Below are 19,745 nucleotides of genomic sequence, written 5' to 3' on the forward strand. Positions count from 1 at the left end.
AGTGTGTGTATGTACACATATATATATATATATATACAAATCACAATCACATCACAGAAATAGATCACCATTCCCCTGCACTTCTTGACGAAGACGAAGAGCCTTTTGTGGAAATAAATAACTCTCCTGCACTTCATGAGAGCCCTGTAGATGAAGTTCTTGTTGTGGAAATACCGGTAGATCACGCCTATGCACTTAGTGAGAGCCCTTTAGATGAACAGGATGACATACAAATGCAGACTCTAGATATTAGTACTGTTCAGAGTGTCATGGGACCTGGTGCAACATTAGGACCCTTCAAACACGATGCCCTTGAACCTGCTAGCTTTACTTTGCAGGCTTCTGATTGGAAAATGTTTCACTCCTACAGACCCAAAGGAAGTAAACATTTTACGAGGTTTGAATGGCAAGAGTTATTTGCCAGAAAGCTGAAGGAATCAAATCCTTACTGTATAATACGTTTTGCTAATCACAACTTTTCTATTGCTACCACCAGAAAAACATACAAGCCATGTCTCACGATCAATGGCTCCTGCCGGCATACTTCATGTGAGATGACTTTCAAAATACTTCTCCATTCAGTCGAAGAGGGCATATTTCATATAGTTTACACTGGCAACCTATATCACACAAAGGACAGATTGAGAAGTAGATATATTAGGGGCCAAGAACGTAAGGAGTTAGGGATATCAATGAAGGACAAATCGCCATATTGTGCTTACGTCGATGCAGTAGGAAAGGCAGATCCTAGGTCTTTAATAGCTGGTAATCGAAGTGGAGTGGGTAGAGACTCCGCTCCGTTTAGAAAGGTCAAACATGAACATCGCAAACTAAGCTGGATGAATGATGATGAGATTACAGCTCTGCGCCTACTGAAAGCTGACTGGGAAGATGAAGACACAGAAAGTGTAGTTGTAAAAGGATTCATTCAACTTATTAAAGTTAGTCCCCTTAAGGTTATATGTTTTAGTGAAGCAGGAGTGAGACTGTGGCACGATGTGATTAAGGACAGCGCTGCATCATGGGATGCCACTGGGGGAATCATTAAGAGTAAACTAACAAAGAAAAGGATTTTGTATTATGAGATTGTAGTAAGTTCATCCACTTCGTCCGCTTCAACTCCTGTAGCATTTATGATCAGTGAACAACACACCCAGACTGCTGTAGAGGAGCTCCTCACGGAATTGAGGTGCAAAGAGAAGGAGATATTTGGTGCCAACACAACACCCATGCAGATTAATAGTGATAGGTCCATAGTGCTTTTGAAAGCCAGTATGCATATCTTCAATGGAGATAGCATGAAAATGTACTTGTTACGCTGCTGGAGAATAGTGAATGGAAAGGCAGATAGCAAAGATTTGAATTTTTGTACCATAAGAGCATGTAAGAGTCATCTGATGAAACAGGCAAGTCACATTTGCAAACAACAGTACAATACTAGAGATTGTAGGTTTAAGTTGGCTATGTTCATCTTCAGCGCTTTAGTTAATGCCAAAACACTGAAACAAGCAGGTAATATAGTATCTGCTGCTTGTATTGTACTTGGTAGCAAAAGGAACTCCAGCGAGGTGGCAGCTAGTCTTGGCCGCATTGAGGATGAAACAGAGAAGCTGCCAGGAATTGCAGGAATTATTGATAAAGAGCATGATCGACAAGACAATTCATATGACACTGCGGTTGATGATATATTTGACTTGACTGCTGATGTTTGTGAAGGTACATCTCCCTTCAAAGACTATTTTGAACAACTAAGGGCTACAGCCAATAATACAATTAAAACCAGCAATGACACAGGTGAAAATCAATACCATGGAGAAACTATTTTAAACAAACTGTTCTCAAACTTCCTCCCAACTATTCCAATATGGTCAGATCTACTCTCAGGTGATTTGCAGCGATTCTCTGGAGCCTATGCTGCACAAATAAACCATGGTAAGAAAAGCACAGCTATTAGTGAGGCCATGTTCAAAAACACAAAAGTGTTGCTTTTACGAAATGAGAAACACAGAATTGACGAATGTATACAGCGCATACGCTCACTATACAAGCAGTCAGCCATAGATTTCATTGCCAAAGTAGGCTACAGGATATCACAGGCATCACAGCGTCCACACCCACCACCTGTAGAAGAGTGGAACAAAAAGAGAACTCTGCCGCCACAGCTGAGACGCTCTTATCAAAATAAGCCACAAGCAAATTCAAAGATTTTCTTACAAAATGACAGCTCAGCAAGTGTGCCAGACAAAACAAAGGCACAAAACAGAGGCACAAATGAGGAAATATGCAATAGTATATGCAGGTTTGCAAATAATGAGAGTAATTGTTGGCTAAATGCAACCCTACAATCGATACTGCATCTGCAAGTAGTACAAGATAAATTGAAACAGTTGACACCTACTTATATGGTTGCGATGTCATCAATGCCAGGGAATTTAGCAGCTCTCATCCAAGCGTTTTTTCAAAATCCAGGGCACACATTTGATGCTAAAACAATCCATGGTGTCACTCAAGAATTAGTCAAGAGCATCCCAGCGTTGTCCTTGTCAATGCACAATGACCCACTAGATTTGATACACAAATTATTAATCTGGTTGCATGATTGTAGTGTCCAAACAACTGCTATGGCAAAACATACAGACATCTGTAAAAAATGTGCATCGAAAGTTGAAAGCATTTCATGCGCGCCTACTGTTTTTGCATTACCGCTGACACAGAAATGTGAGTCCCTCAATTCTCTTTTCGAACACACAATCATGGAAGGTGAAGGTCAACAGAGATGTACAGCATGTGGTTCAGAAATGAAGAGACAAATATGTTGGATTGATGCTCCTGATGTCATTACTCTTTCTGTGTCCCGTGTTGATAATGGTGGGACGGTGCTCCACACGCCTGTAGTCCCATCTGATATAATCGAAATTCCCATTCGTGACAGCAGTAAAATTAAGTATAAGTTGGGCTCAATCATTTGTCATGTAGGCTCAGTGGCCAAAGCCGGACACTTCTGGGCACATTTGCTTTATGACAATGTTGTAATTAGAGCAGATGATACAAATATAGACATCCTTCAACCAGCAAATGCATTGCAATTGGCAAAACCACATGGGTACATTTATTTCTATGTGAAATGTAATGATGCATCACTTAATGCTGTTATCACAATAGAGGACAATTTGGAAGATATTGGCCATGGTGTGGATGTGTTTTTTTGCAATGAAAGACCAAATCACAATATGTGTGAAGCCATACCATTACCAATACTAACATTTCTAAAACAGACATCTGCTTTCCAAAAATGTCACACACGGCTTGCAGCAGCAGCAGCAGCAGCGCAGTCCCCAGCATTGTTTAAAAGAGCGCTTGAGAAACTTGCCAACACTCAGGTGGTGTCATTAGTGTCTCGGCAATTTTCTATGACAGACGTGTACCACATATTAAACAGCTTTGTGAATGACACACTTGGGGCTCCTTTCCTTGGAAATGACCTGCTTTGCCTTAAAAGTCTTGGTCGCTATATTTGTACTCAATGTGGTGACCAGGCCGTACCATCTAGAAAGAACATATCAGAACTCATAGTGCAGCCACTTGAAGTGTCACAAAAAGGCATCTTGGACACAGTTGCCAAAATATGTTCTGCTCAACTTGACCAATGTGAAACATGTAAGCAGGACTTAAGCTTATCAACCTATCAAGTAATTCACAGCCCACAGACTTTACTTCTCCTGCTAAGATCTGGTGCAGAAATTCCCAAAACGTTCACTCTCTCCTGTCTGTACCACCAAAATGATTATGCTGTGTCCAGCATTTGTGCATTTTTTGACAAGTCACCATATGTGTCATTGTACACGTGTAAAGACCAGCAATGGCATATCATGACAAAAGCATCCAATGACACAGCAGGCTATACCTTTGAGCTGATGCTAAAAATACTGACCACAGCTAGTTGCTTTGTCGTGTCATACGAGAAAACTAATAGTGTGAAACTAATCAACTTTCAGCAGGTCGAACAAAAACATAAATGCACAGACAGATGCAAACTACACAAGCAGACAAGGGCTAGAAAAGGGAGATCCATTCCAACGGCAGCTGTGGAGAATAACGAGTGGCTGAGTGATAAGATGATCGATGAGTACCATAAGCTCTTGCTTTCGAGTGTTGAAAGAAAAAAAAATGCATTTATTTGTCCCAGCACTTTTGTAAGCCAACAGTTACAGAGTTTTTGGTGTGATGACATCAGTGTCCTCCCAGATGTACCACGAGCATCACGCAATTGGTGGAACTACGAGTTGGTGATATTGCCCGTCAACGCAAATAAGTCCCATTGGGGAGCCATCGCGGTAGATTTCACCAAAAAGACAGTGAATGGTGATGTTATAGTATTAGATGTTGTGATAATGGATTCACTACGTGTGCATGAGCAAGACCTGGTTAAGGCATTTTTTCCACTGCAAAGGTACTTAGCATTACAGTACTTTGCATTGTATGGTAGAGGTATGGGTATTACATTTAGATATGAGTGTTATCACAGTTGTCCCAATTTCATAGAACAAACTGACGGCAGCAGCTGTGGTATTTTCACTTGTTTGTTTTCCAAAGCTGTTCTGTTTGATGTGAGCCTCAACACTTTCAAAAGCCACCGTGAAAAGCGAGATTGTGTTATGCATGAGTTGTCAGGCAAAAAGATATTTATCTGAGTACAAAGTTAAAGCATGTACTGTGATTTACTGTATCTTGGACAAACTACCTAAAAGGCTCTGTTGTGTCTGTTGTAGGAGAACGTCACAAATGGAGGATGCGAGGGACCAGAACTGACATGTTCCCAAGACACCAGGAGGGAACATCATTTTGGTCTTCCTTTTTTTCCTTTAGGTTTTGATTTAATCAAATGTTTTCTTCTTTTTTTCTTTTGTCTTTGTGCTTACTGTGATCATCTAAAAACAAACATTAGAGCACAGGACTATGCAATGTTTGGACTGAGCTGGTTCTGCTTTATATACGTACATCTATCTATTGATCAATTTGTGTGTGTGTGTACAATGTTTGCACTTTAAGTTTGCTGTGTTGCACTTTTGAGTGATGTTTGCACTTCAGTATATTGCATGTTATACTTTTTTATACATTTGAGTGATGTTTGCACGTTGGTACATTGCATGTTGTACCCGTTTATTATACATTTGAGTGATCTTTGCACTTAGGTACGTTGCACGCAGTACCATTTTATACTTTTGAGTGTGGTTTGCACTTCCTAGAACTTCCACATTTTTACAGTTTTGCATGATGATTGTGTTTGAATAATGTTTGCTGTTATTAACACACACACATATAGTAAATTGATCAAATCTGTGACTACTAAACTACTAAAGTAGCCTCTCAGTCCACCTTAAGACAATTGGCAATGTTTAAAAACAAATATTGGAAAATGTATTTATATATATTCTGTTTTTGATAAATTGTACACTGTTTTATTAGTAAAGAGTAATTAAAAGGTCTTTTTTTAAACTTTCAAAGCCTGTCTGTATTCTTTTATGGTGTGGGGTTGTGTGGCCACTTGTATACACTATTGGGTTAGGGTATGGCCACTTGTATACACTATTGTCTGAAAAGGGCCCTTTTCTGACCCCTGACCTCACTGGACGGCCCGCCACTTTTTTCTACACCTTAGTGCCGCTTAGCGGAGAGTGTGGCTGTGTAGAGGGGGTCTCCCCGAACGCGTGCGTACCTCAGAAGTTCCGGCACTAAGCACCGTCTCCTGTCCAGTGTCCAATTTGTATAGGCTATGCACTGAAAAGGGCCCTTTTCTGACCCTTGACCTCACTGGACGGCCCGCCACTTTTTTTTACACCTTAGTGCCGCTTAGCGGAGAGTGTGGCTGTGTAGAGGGGGTCTCCCCGAACGCGTGCGTACCTCAGAAGTTCCGGCACTAAGCACCGTCTCCTGTCCAGTGTCCAATTTGTATAGGCTATGCACTGAAAAGGGCCCTTTTCTGACCCTTGACCTCACTGGACGGCCCGCCACTTTTTTTTACACCTTAGTGCCGCTTAGCGGAGAGTGTGGCTGTGTAGAGGGGGTCTCCCCGAACGCGTGCGTACCTCAGAAGTTCCGGCACTAAGCACCGTCTCCTGTCCAGTGTCCAATTTGTATAGGCTATGCACTGAAAAGGGCCCTTTTCTGACCCTTGACCTCACTGGACGGCCCGCCACTTTTTTTTACACCTTAGTGCCGCTTAGCGGAGAGTGTGGCTGTGTAGAGGGGGTCTCCCCGAACGCGTGCGTACCTCAGAAGTTCCGGCACTAAGCACCGTCTCCTGTCCAGTGTCCAATTTGTATAGGCTATGCACTGAAAAGGGCCCTTTTCTGACCCTTGACCTCACTGGACGGCCCGCCACTTTTTTTTACACCTTAGTGCCGCTTAGCGGAGAGTGTGGCTGTGTAGAGGGGGTCTCCCCGAACGCGTGCGTACCTCAGAAGTTCCGGCACTAAGCACCGTCTCCTGTCCAGTGTCCAATTTGTATAGGCTATGCACTGAAAAGGGCCCTTTTCTGACCCTTGACCTCACTGGACGGCCCGCCACTTTTTTTTACACCTTAGTGCCGCTTAGCGGAGAGTGTGGCTGTGTAGAGGGGGTCTCCCCGAACGCGTGCGTACCTCAGAAGTTCCGGCACTAAGCACCGTCTCCTGTCCAGTGTCCAATTTGTATAGGCTATGCACTGAAAAGGGCCCTTTTCTGACCCTTGACCTCACTGGACGGCCCGCCACTTTTTTTTACACCTTAGTGCCGCTTAGCGGAGAGTGTGGCTGTGTAGAGGGGGTCTCCCCGAACGCGTGCGTACCTCAGAAGTTCCGGCACTAAGCACCGTCTCCTGTCCAGTGTCCAATTTGTATAGGCTATGCACTGAAAAGGGCCCTTTTCTGACCCTTGACCTCACTGGACGGCCCGCCACTTTTTTTTACACCTTAGTGCCGCTTAGCGGAGAGTGTGGCTGTGTAGAGGGGGTCTCCCCGAACGCGTGCGTACCTCAGAAGTTCCGGCACTAAGCACCGTCTCCTGTCCAGTGTCCAATTTGTATAGGCTATGCACTGAAAAGGGCCCTTTTCTGACCCTTGACCTCACTGGACGGCCCGCCACTTTTTTTTACACCTTAGTGCCGCTTAGCGGAGAGTGTGGCTGTGTAGAGGGGGTCTCCCCGAACGCGTGCGTACCTCAGAAGTTCCGGCAATAAGCACCGTCTCCTGTCCAGTGTCCAATTTGTATAGGCTATGCACTGAAAAGGGCCCTTTTCTGACCCTTGACCTCACTGGACGGCCCGCCACTTTTTTTTACACCTTAGTGCCGCTTAGCGGAGAGTGTGGCTGTGTAGAGGGGGTCTCCCCGAACGCGTGCGTACCTCAGAAGTTCCGGCACTAAGCACCGTCTCCTGTCCAGTGTCCAATTTGTATAGGCTATGCACTGAAAAGGGCCCTTTTCTGACCCTTGACCTCACTGGACGGCCCGCCACTTTTTTTTACACCTTAGTGCCGCTTAGCGGAGAGTGTGGCTGTGTAGAGGGGGTCTCCCCGAACGCGTGCGTACCTCAGAAGTTCCGGCACTAAGCACCGTCTCCTGTCCAGTGTCCAATTTGTATAGGCTATGCACTGAAAAGGGCCCTTTTCTGACCCTTGACCTCACTGGACGGCCCGCCACTTTTTTTTACACCTTAGTGCCGCTTAGCGGAGAGTGTGGCTGTGTAGAGGGGGTCTCCCCGAACGCGTGCGTACCTCAGAAGTTCCGGCACTAAGCACCGTCTCCTGTCCAGTGTCCAATTTGTATAGGCTATGCACTGAAAAGGGCCCTTTTCTGACCCTTGACCTCACTGGACGGCCCGCCACTTTTTTTTACACCTTAGTGCCGCTTAGCGGAGAGTGTGGCTGTGTAGAGGGGGTCTCCCCGAACGCGTGCGTACCTCAGAAGTTCCGGCACTAAGCACCGTCTCCTGTCCAGTGTCCAATTTGTATAGGCTATGCACTCCTTTGAACAGCATCTATCAATTTAGATAAATAATTAATGTTTTAAATCCGTTTTTGTTACACAGAAACATAATATGTGATATATAGCTTCGTTTAAATGCTTAATTTATAGTTTTAATGTGCAAATGAACCGTTTTTCAATGGTTTTCAATGGTTTCTTTTTACTCTAGAGGGTACTCTTATTCTGAAGAGATCGTCCACCGGAAGTCTTATATTTGCTCCGTTATATTTGCTGACTGAACACTGCTCGTGTCTCGTGTGTCTGCTCTCATCTGAATGGGGTTACACACAGCACTTCAGCATTAAGCAATTCAGAAGCAGCAAGGTGTCGAGGCTCCGTTTGTGTTGGTCACAAGAGACTGTCTAGACTTAAAGTTATAAGAAAGGTTACTGTCTAAAGTCATAAGAAAGGGTTATAAGGACCTGAAGACTGAAGAGTACTCCCTTTATGTGTAGCATGCAGCCAACGAGGTATTTGTTTGTTTGTTTGTTTGTTTGTACTGTCTGTATTTTACTCTGGTAAGTGTCTATTTTACATGCTGTGCATGATGTCAACTTATATTTTTGTAACATGCTTATTTTATGTTTATTGTTTAGTTTTCATGGTGGATTGGAGGGATTTGAAGTCACCTTCAATAAATCAGTAGCAAGGAAACCACTTGTGTCTGTCTGTGCTTGGATGGAGTTACAATAATACAGATAAATGGCAAATCGCAACAACAACTTGTTGGGGTATTTGCCAAGTAGGCCTACATGTTAGAGCCTGACCAAAGCTAGCCCCTTTCGGGACCCTGTTTACCTTTTTTATATTTGGGAAGGCGGTATCCAGGGTCCCTTGTCGCTCAAACCACTCTCTCTCGTAGTCGGGGGTACCACTGTCTGGTCTCGGGCTAATAGCTCGTCGCTTAGAAGTTGCAGAGATTTCTCAAAGGTACCCACAAGAGCAATAGTAGCGCGCCAGAAAGCTGACGTTCATAGTGACTGAACACTATGCAACCAAAAAAAAAACAGAAGTCTCGCTAGACGAGATTGAAATCTCCAGATTTCAATCTCGTCTAGCGAGACTTCTGTTTTTTTTTTTTTTTTTTTTTGGGGGGACAGTGTTCTGTCACTATTAACATCAGATCTCAAAAAAAAAAAAAAAAAGCAATTAAATTATGTGATCTAACCTAAGGCCTATCCGCGCACCTTTTAAGCTGTGGCGGCTCAGGGGTGGAGTTATGAAAATGTTCTACTGTTCCATTCATCCTAAGATATCATAACGTCATAGAAAAGGTAAGAAAACTTTAGTCCAAAATTCCCCTTTAAGCTCCTCTCTCACACTCTCACATGCTCCATTGCCCATGTCCCGCCTCCCCGCGTTGTGATTGTCATGCAAGCATGTAGGAGCTCGCCAATCAGAGGCAGTAACGTAGGACCATAGAGTCATGCGTAGGACGCGCAGCGCGGGGAGGCGGGACATTTTGTGAGTACCTTTGAGAAATCTCTGCAACTTCTAAGCGACGAGCTATTAGCCCGAGACCAGACAGTGGTACCCCCGACTACGAGAGAGAGTGGTTTGAGTGACAAGGGACCCTGGATACCGCCTTCCCAAATATAAAAAAGGTAAACGGGGTCCCGAAAGGGGCTAGACCAAAGCCAGATATTTGGGTCCAATGCCGATCTTGATTTTGGAGAGTATCTATTCTTAAGTATACAAATAAATTATGCTATGATCAAGCACACAAGTAAATACACATAAACTGATATTTATGCCCTACAGTATATGCAAAAAATAGATGGATCTGCTATTTTTGGAAAACAATTAAAGGTTACATTTCCATGATTTGTGTTGACAGTGTAAATAATATTTAAATAAGAACAGCAGGATAAAACAAGTTATGTATTGTGAAAACAAGCAAAGAACAGAGTATAAAAACAATAATAAAGACTTAACTTAAACTTAATTAAAACAGTGACAATTTAAAACAACAAGATTAGAGAGCAAGTCTTCAGACAGCATCCACGCTATGCAGGTCAGGATTATCCAGCCTTTTCGTGGGATCTACCAGCTCAGTGGCCTTGTGGATAGAGTGTCCACCTGGAGATTGGGAGGTCAGGGTTACTTGTACATCATGGCTGGAGGATGTACTTGTACATCAAGCTGACTCACGCTACTGCCCTATGGGCCACATGGTTCGGCAAGGCGCACTACCACTAGTGAGAGCTATGAAGATTTTGTACATCCATATACAGTAGTTTGAGTGGATATCCTGCCTTGAAGTGACTATGAAAACTTTGGCTTTCCCTTGAAAGAGTATAGGGCTTTCTTGGCGAGATACACATCTTTGATGCTGTTTGACAGGAACTGTTTTCATGAAACTTTCCCAGGCCAACAGTGTGTCGTCTTTGTTATGCTAAGTAGTTGTAGGCTTGCCACTCTCAAATTTCTTCCGTGTGGCCTCCATGGCGAGATAGAGTGACAGTCAGCTCATTTTGATCCTGTTTGACAGGAACTGTTTTGCTGAAAGTTTCCCCTAATGGTAAATTACAGAGATTAAGTTAAGAGATTACAGGGTGGCAAGCTGCTTGCAACCCTTTTTTAGAGTGAAAAACATGTAAAATGTATCTTCTCCTGTGATTTTTGAGCAATCTGCACGAAACCCTCTACACACAAACTTTGGAACAATATCGAAAGAAAATCATACTGAAATGTTTTTAAATACAAAATCTATGGACCATTATAAAAAATCCCGGTTGAAGAGAAGTTTGTACGTGAAAGCATGAAGCTCCCATGAGCCAATGAATATTGTATAATAAAAAGACTACAATACCCAGAATCCCTCAGTACTCTAATCAACGCTCATTTTTCCTTTCTCTCATTTACAGCTTGGATTAGCAGTAGTTCAAGCGGTAGCGAGCCTGTCTGTGAGACACAGGGTCCCCGGATCAAGCCTTACCTTGCGCAGACTTCATTTAAATTGCAGTGCACAAAACATTCGTTTATTAATTAATGCACTTTTTGAAGATAACATGAAATGCTTTTTTGAGAGTAGTTGTTTTGTATGTATGACATACTTCCTTGTGAAAATAGCCGATCTGCAATCTCACAACTTTTCGTATAGCAACGAGTTGTGAGCTTGTAGATCGGCTATTTTCACTAGTTTGGTCCCCGGGGAGACATCAAATTTGTCTTTTGGGTTTGGGAACCACTGACATAGAGTAGTGTTAATGAAACAGGTGCTTGGTTCATAACGGAGGGTAAGACTTTATACTCATCAACAGAAACCAACAGGGTGGCCATAGCTCAATGGGAAGAGTGGCAGCTATAGCCTGTGAGTTCGAAGGTCAATAGTTCAATTCCTATCCCAACAATGTGTTGAAGTGTTCATAAATGTTATTCTTATCCCCTAGTTGCTCCCCTGCGTGCTAGATATGACCACCTCAGCTGGGGCAAGCTGAAAAGTATTTTCCCTTGTTGGAATCATTTAAGGTCTATAGTATTATTGATTATTATTCCTAGGAATCGTTTCTTTAGCCCCCCCCCCCCCTATTTATATGAGAGGGAGTGAACGCCCACAATTCAACATCACAGCCCCATTTGAGGCAGAGAGACAGTCGGTTGTGTGCTCGTCGCTCCCAGCAGAGACAGAGAGAGACATGCAATTTGTTGTATTAGTGGCGCTATACAACTATTTCCCAGCAGAGAGACAGAGAGAGACATGAAATTTGTTGTATTAGTGGCGCTATATAGCTATGAGTGTGACAGCCTACTTATAAACTAGGGAAAAAAAAGTTGAATATTTAGTTATATGATATAGCCCACTATATTTAATAAATACCCTTTTGTTTTACGTTTTTTCACAGAAGTATTTTTCCAATTCAAAATCCCATAGACATTTTCCACAGACAGTTTGTCTCAATGCCACAGTGAAATGAGCATAAATGTGCTTCAGGTCCAGTATGGGTCTAATAAATTCTAATCATCCAATCAGGTCCATTTCAGAAATGTCCAATTTTTCTTAGGTCCGCTTCGGACTGGGTCCAATTATCCTCTGGTCCATTTCGAATCGGGTCCAGTAATTTAGAATTTTCCTTAGGTCCGTTCAGACCGGGTCCAGTTATCCTCACATCCTTTTCGGAGTGAGTCCAATATTTTGTACAACATCAAGAATAACACCCATCCAACCAGTTTGAGAAGGGATTTGACAAAGTAGGAAATGAGGAAACAAAGTAAAAATAGTATATGCAAATTATTATATTTTTTGACTTTGTTTCCTCATTCTATTGTGCGAATTGATCTTTCACAGTAGATCATTTGATCTTTCACAGTAGATCATTTGATCTTTCACAGTAGATCCTATAAATTATGTCAAAGCCCTTGTCAAGCTGGTTGGATGGGTGTTCATTTTTGTGGTTCAAGACCATGATATAAAGGGCCACATCAATCTGGAGAGACAGCAGTTCCTGGAGAAGAGAGGCAGGAAGGAAGAGCAACTGAAACATCATGAGGGCTATTGCTGTCGTCTTGCTGGTGCTGGCTCACCTTGCTCTCTGTCAGGGTAAGTCAGTGACCTCCAGTCCACTCTATATCTCCTGTCAATATGCTTTTCAATCTTAGATTTTTGAATAATGCTAAAGTTAAAAGGTACACAATTGGCTCGGATTTCTCATCTAATGATAAAGATTATGATGGTGATGATGATGAACATTCTTCCTCCAGGTTGGACATGCACCGAGGGCCCACAGCTGAACAACGCAGTGCAGGTTGATGCCGGCCTGGGAGAAGTGGTTGCTGTAGACAAAGGAGGTCAAGCCTATTTTCTGAGTGGCTCATCCTGGACCGGACTGCCAAAGGCCAACCTGAAGCATATCTCAGTGGGAAAAGAAGGGATATGGGGCACTAATATTATAGACAAACACTACTACAAATTCGTAGGTGGCAGCTGGGTAGGATTTGCAGGTAAACTAGAATATTTGAGCTCCTTCTTTCTACATCTTTATTGAGCTTTGAGTCATCCTTCTTGTGTGTGTGTGTGTGTGTGTGTGTGTGTGTGTGTGTGTGTGTGTGTGTGTGTGTGTGTGTGTGTGTGTGTGTGTGCACGCGCGCGCGTCACCGATGATCTGAGTGACCTGAAGTCTATCGGATTGGCTGTTGTCCATGCCCATATAAAGGCATACTGTACATTGACATCCAATTTGTCATAATCCAAGAACTGGCGGACCAAAATCCAGACACAAACACGTGTTGCGGAGCTCACACAGAACCTGACCTCACCCTCCATACTGACACCACTATTGCACCGTACTTAAAATATTTTCATGTTTTTTTTGTCCCTGCCTTTAGGTATGTACGACCAGGTGGATGCTGGAGGTGATGGTTTCATTGTGGGAATTAGCCATGCAGCCAACCACGTCTATTGTTTTCGGAGTGAATACACAAATACCCTAACCGTAAAAGGGTATGGTCAGAGCAGAGGTGGGTGGAGTAGCTAAAAACTGTACTCAAGTAAAATTATTGTTACTTTTACTCGAGTAGAAATATTCTTCCAAATAATTACTTGAGTAAGAGTGAGAAAGTATAGTGAAAAGACTACTCAAGTACTTAGTGACTTCATATGATCTGATTTATTGTTTCAATAATCAGAAGGTAATTGAAATGTCTAAAATATCAAATTACAAACGCTCGTCCAAAAGAAATAAACATAATTTGCTGACTCTCTCTGAGCAAATGAAACAAACAGAATGTGCATTTAATGTGAGCCAAATAATTTGAAAATTCTTACTTTTACTTCTTTACATTTTGGCCCAAATGTAAAGAAGTAAAAGTTACATTTTGTTCTTCACAAATGATTGAACGCGAAAAGTATGTTGCATTATAGAACTACTCTTATAAGTACAACTTATTCATAAAATTACTGAAGTAAATGTAACTGAGTAAAGGTAACTAATAACTACCCTCTGTGTGTCAGTTACTACTATGTACTACCTCAGCTGTGGCCCATTGGGATGCTGGGGAATAACCAGAAGAGGCCAAGTCATCTTCAATGGGGTAAGATTTCTGGGTTAAGCATCTGACAAATGCATAATAAACTTTATTCATAAAGCACATGTATTAAATATAGTGTACAGTGAGATTTGTTTTTAAATTAAACATTAGAGGTAAGGATGATTAATCTACAGCGATACAATTTAAAGGTAAGGCAAGAAATGATGTGCCTTTTGATAAAAAAAAATATATATGTTTCAAAATGTTATTTAAAAGAAGAAATAAGACAATAATTTAGCAAGAATGAGCTCCTCAGGCCAGCCAACAGGACCTGACAACATAGATCCACCTTTGTCTTCAACAGCCACCAGGTTTCTGCCTGTGGACCTCAGGTTGTGCACAGGCTAATACGAGTAAACAATGACTTTGTCATATAGACTTGTTCAAATTATTATTATTCACAAAATAAATAATGGGCTAAAGTGGTTAATGTATGTTCTATAACGTAATAATTTATATCTGCAAAGTAACTAACTAAAGTTTTCATATAATTGTAGAAATAAAAGCACAAAATAAAAGCACGTTTGATTTTGGTAAAATCAAGATTGATCTGATCTGGGGACATGGGACATGTATGTATTGTTGTTGGTCTTCACCAAAATGTATAATTTTGTATCATCTGTATAGCAATTAAAGGAAATATCATGCCTAGTAATGTTGTTGGTGTTTTTATATAGCTTAAGTCTGCAACCTGCACATTCACAAGCTGGAGAATCATTGGAGGAGGAGCATTCCAAGCGGTTCATGTGGGGAGCGAAGGCAGAGTCTTCGGGGTATCGAGCGGTAAAGTTCTCGAAAGGTAAGCAAAAACTAAATAGTTTTACGCTTAGTCTCAACATTTCATTTGTGGAAAACAGCATAGGGTTTTAATTATTCTATCCTTCACTTTGTGTCTTATTATTTTACTGTAGTGAGAGGTTTTATTTAGTTCTTCACATTTTTATTTATTATAGCATCTTACCTTATATTGTGCGTTAATGTTAATATGTGGTATACCATTAAAAAAAATACAGTTTATTTTGTATTGTAAAGGACTTAGAACTATTTCATGAATGGTGGTTTATAAATAAAACTTGTATCCTAACAGAACTGGCATTACCAAAGCAAATCCCTATGGAAGCAGTTGGCAAGTGGTTCCCTTGTGCAAGACCATGAGACAAGTCGCATATGATCTTGGTACTATTTATGGTGTGTCCACCGATGGTGCTATCATGAAGTGCACTGCATGAGGTGTCAGCTGTGCAGCAGACCTCCATTCTCTTCTTCTTCTAACAGCTGACAATCGATTTGATTGTCAATCTATCAGCTTATTGAAGATTAATTAATCACAACCTGTCAGTAAGACTGTATATTAATATCGGATCTATAACACACTCGTTATAAATGTTATTATCATGTCATTATCATGCATAACAACTTATTACAAGTTTTTTGAAGCATTATAAGTGCTGGTCATAATGCATTATGCGTATAAGCTCAGTGGACCAGGTAACACTTTACTTAAAGGTCAAGGCTCTGTAAGGCATTATAATCACATTTATAATGTGTTATAATGCTTCATAACACTCGTTATAAATGTTTATAATTACGCATAACAACTTATAACAAAGACATTTTATAACTGAGTAAATTATGGTAGTTATAATTTGCTGTTCCACTGAGCTTATAATATAATGCATCATCACCAGCACTTATAATACGTCATAAACTAAGTCATACATGATTATAAACATTTATAGTGAGTGTTATAATATAAGAACATTAGAATGCATTATATATGCGCTTATATATTGCATTATAAGCCCAACCTTAATATACGGTGTTACCTAAACATATAGCCCAGGTGTTGTCTCTTCTGTTTTTAATCTAAATAAATAAATAATTCAATAAAGTTAACACATTTGGACTCGTTGTTCTTTGTTCTCCGCCAACCTTTGTCAGGTAATCCTTGTCTATCCGATTCCTTATTTACTTTTATTTGGAGTATTAAACGAAGATGAAGTGATAGCTATAAGATAAGATAAGACCAGCAGTTAAGAACAGGCCATGGGGAAAAGAATACAGTAGATACAGTATGATGGAGAGACATCCTATTCGAGGCAACAAAGACATGTTTACCATCAAAGAAAGATATATAATCTAATCTATTTATGAGCTTGCTTTGCTTTTACACAACGGCTTTACACAACTGCAGAAAATCTGAGTATAGACAAATTAGAAGTTTAAACGTGTTCACATCACAATGTTGTTGATAGTTAGTCCAGGGATGGCTCAGGGAAGAAGGCCCTCCTGTACGGCTTGTTGTTATACAGAGCCAGGATGAGTCTGGTGCTGAACATATACTCATTTGCCTGGCCAGAGTGTCACATCCACATCCCTGATGGAAATAGGGGTAATTGGTGTTTTAATAGAATATTATAAAGTGGCCTATGGGTACAACGATACCACAAATGTTGTGAAACATTAATTACCATGTCATCCCGAGTCCCGACACTTTACAAGTCACTAACAAATTCTTAAAAGATTAGATTGTGAGTATTTAGGAAAGAGGTTTTTACATTATAATGGAAAAAAAAGTGTTTTCTTTAATTCATTTTTTCTAAATAAAACATGTCTTAAGGACACAGACAAGTGTGTCCATGTACAGACATGATGATGACCCCTGCTTGCAACTCTTACTTTTAATGCTCTGTGCAAAAGGTTTATTTCAAACATTTTGATCCTCATTATCTTCACCAAATGTGATTTATACTGTACACACAAATTAGTCATTGGCTCCACCTAGTGACTGGGGGTGGAACCAAAGTTGAATTGAAAACTAGATATAATATAGTCTATCCCTAGACTGAGCTTTTTCAGCATAGTTTCAACAGCCACTACAATTCAAAAAATTTGAATACAAAATAAAAATCACACATACAGTACACTGTGCAGTACTGTATCCCAACACAACTAGATTACATGACCTATTTTCATGTGCTTGCTTCTACAGCAGGCCTAGATCCTATTGGCACTTTAAAAGGTAGGAGAGAAGAGGGTAAGATGGCTCAGTGGGTGAGTTGACCCACCCCCTGTATCTAAAAAACGGCACACATGTGTTGTTTTGTAAATGTTACTAGATGTAAGGTCACATTACAATGTAATACATTACTGTATGACTGCCAAATAGAAGGTAGCGCTCTGACCTCTAGATTGCCACACTGGGCCTTTAATTTGTATTTCTGTGATGGTTGATGTGCTTTGGCTTTATCATATTTATATAAATAACAAATATATGACGGCTGTAGTTTAAATTCACAGGCTTTTGTTTCCAGTCTGCCCCTGCCGGTCCGTGTACGCTACACCTGGGCTATGAATTGGACTTTAACCACTTAAACCACAGCACCGGTATTGTCACAATGTCCTGTCACAATGCGACAGGGCGCGTCGCATTGTGAGCTTGTCTATCAGCTATCGACAGAAAACCGAAAATACACTAGTATTGAGCCCTGAGGGACTCCGGTTACCCATATGGGGTTGAAGTGGTTAACCAGAGAAAATAACAGAAGCTTGCGTAATAAGCTTGTAGATCAGCTATTTTCCGCGAAGATATTTAATGTAGAGCGAAAACAGAAAAGTCACTAGTATAGATCCCTAGTATAGAGCCCTGAGGTACTCCGGTCAACCAAGTATAGGGTTTAGATAGATGGTTAAGCTAGTATAAAGCCCTGAGGTACTCCGGTCAACCAAGTATAGGGTTTAGATGGTTAAGCTATAAACTTGTAATGTCATGTTTGTACTGTTTGTGATTACAAATGACATGACATAGCATGTGTTCACTGTCCACAGATTTCTGTCCATATAGCCATAAGGCTGTCATGACAGTCCTTTATTATATCCCTTCCACTCTTTTGTCTAGGACTATAATAAATTGACTCAAGTAGGCTACTGTGGTTGTGTACATTGTCCACCACTGACACTCACCTATAGTATCGCGTAGCCAGAGAACTATTCCACAATCTCTGAATGACATAGTCTGGAACTACACCTCCTGAAAGCTGATAACAGGAAGTTGTCATGTTTGTCATTTCCGTTCTCGAAAACACATTTTAACATTATCCTTAAAAAATATTTTGGGGATTTTCATTTCTGCTAAGCAGCCAGCTATACTCTTCTATTAATTAGATTTACAGTACGTTAGGACAAATTTGCACGACTGTAAAGACGAAACGGAAGTGGGAAGGGGGGTGGCATCCACTTTATTCCCGAATCATTTACAGCGTTTCCGTTGCACAGACTGTATGACAGAAGAATTTGAAAATTGTGTGAGTGAACAATCTGGCTCGAGAAAAGGACTCTCACCTTACAGGAGCCATGCTGATGAAGAATGCTTCCACTAGTTTCCAGTCTCCAGTTTCAACTCATGACTAATTACAGTACCCTTCAGCGGATTCCATCCATAACAGCTGCACGTTTCGGCAAGACAAGTGTCCGTGGAGTTGTGGAAAGCACTAGTGTTTATAACCTTAATGGACACAAGCTTTTTCCTCTTCCCTGTGTAGATAGACACATTAACCCTGTCTAGTCTACGCCATTTCTTTCCATATTTTTGGTCCACCTGGTCTTCTTGTGTAATAATGCTTGTATAACCTCAACCCATGTAATGTACAATCAAGTTATATACCTTTTTTCCATGAATTCCATGATGTCACGTGAATGTATGAATAGTTATATGACAATAAAGACAACATAATAAATCTAAGCAGTATCATGTTTTTTAATCTAAGTCAGAGGAACTTCCAACAGTATGCTCATTGTGTACCAACTGATCTTGCAAAGACTGCAATGTGTTGTTCAAGATTAACATATTCTCAAAAAAAAAGAAAAAGATTAACATATTCTCATAGAGAGTGCATCAAATCACACCCTCCACGTCAACCCTCAAGATAATTAGCACACTATGTACAATATGTAATAATAATAATAATGAATAATGATAATAATAATATTAATAATACAACTTTCTGAGCTCCTGGGATGCTATTTTCATTACTCAAAGGGTGGGAATCTATGTTCTCATTGTCTGTTAATTCATCCACTTTGTCTTTGAGTTCTTCTTCACATCTCTCTCGATCCACCTGCTGAGGTGTCAGAGATCCTGTGGTGCTATTTCCATTGCTCCGAAGCTCTCTGCATTGTGTTTCAACTGCTATTTGACTCCCTAATTCCCTTTGCTCCTTGCTCCTTGTTCTTGATCATCTTGGGATAGATCCGGCTTGTTGAGATCACTCATTACTCGGGCGTCTTCATTTATTTTTTCACATTTAGCTCTTCCCTTTCCATCTTTGCTTCTCTCTGCTGTTCAAGCTGAAGTTCCTCCAATTCATCGGCATAACCAGAACCCATGGAAGGGTTTTCTTCAGTGTCGCTTTGCTTTTGCGGAGCGCCTCTTCCTCACGTCCATGTTCGTTATGCTGTGGTCCCTGATTGTCATGTGTTATAATGGCAAATTCCATATCTTCCTCCTTCTCCTTGCTTCCTCTTCCTTGTTACATTCTCTGACTCCCCTTTTCCTCTTTCACCTCCTCACCTTCCTCTTGCTTGTTCTCGTTCCCTGATTTCTCCTCTTCCTCGCTCGCTTGCTCACCTCCACCCTCCTCCTCCTCCTTCTTCTCCCTTTCCATAACTCTTCCCCTTCCTCTTTCGCCTCCTTTCCTCCATCGTTCTCCTTCACCTCC

General features: G+C 41.1%; 1 protein-coding gene across 2 annotated transcripts; it reads left to right on the top strand.

Moving 5' to 3' along the window:
- Positions 1-8,332: 8,332 nt before the first annotated feature.
- On the top strand, positions 8,333-15,903 carry LOC308102324 (fish-egg lectin-like). 2 transcript variants are annotated; one of them, XM_080451985.1, is made up of 7 exons: positions 8,333-8,471; positions 10,869-12,541; positions 12,703-12,942; positions 13,327-13,458; positions 13,952-14,031; positions 14,706-14,827; positions 15,116-15,903. In XM_080451985.1, the coding sequence occupies exons 2-7, from the start codon at positions 12,487-12,489 to the stop codon at positions 15,255-15,257; spliced, it is 771 nt and encodes a 256-aa protein (XP_080308111.1). In that variant the 5' UTR covers positions 8,333-8,471; positions 10,869-12,486; the 3' UTR covers positions 15,258-15,903. The 2 variants fall into 2 exon arrangements, with proteins under 2 accessions (XP_080308111.1, XP_080308112.1); XM_080451986.1 differs by having other exon boundaries at positions 8,340-8,471; positions 12,403-12,541.
- Positions 15,904-19,745: the final 3,842 nt, after the last annotated feature.

The sequence above is a fragment of the Gymnoscopelus braueri genome (genome assembly GCF_963280865.1).
Source record: "Gymnoscopelus braueri genome assembly, chromosome: 15".
In the NCBI taxonomy this organism is placed as follows: Eukaryota; Metazoa; Chordata; class Actinopteri; order Myctophiformes; family Myctophidae; genus Gymnoscopelus; species Gymnoscopelus braueri.

Bases quoted from the DNA above. Each gene is read 5' to 3' on its own strand.
- LOC308102324 (XM_080451985.1), top strand. From the start codon at position 12,487: ATGAGGGCTATTGCTGTCGTCTTGCTGGTGCTGGCTCACCTTGCTCTC. The intron at 12,542-12,702 runs GTAAGTCAGTGA...TTCTTCCTCCAG, and splicing joins TCACCTTGCTCTCTGTCAGG to GTTGGACATGCACCGAGGGC. The intron at 13,459-13,951 runs GTGGGTGGAGTA...TCTGTGTGTCAG, and splicing joins AGGGTATGGTCAGAGCAGAG to TTACTACTATGTACTACCTC.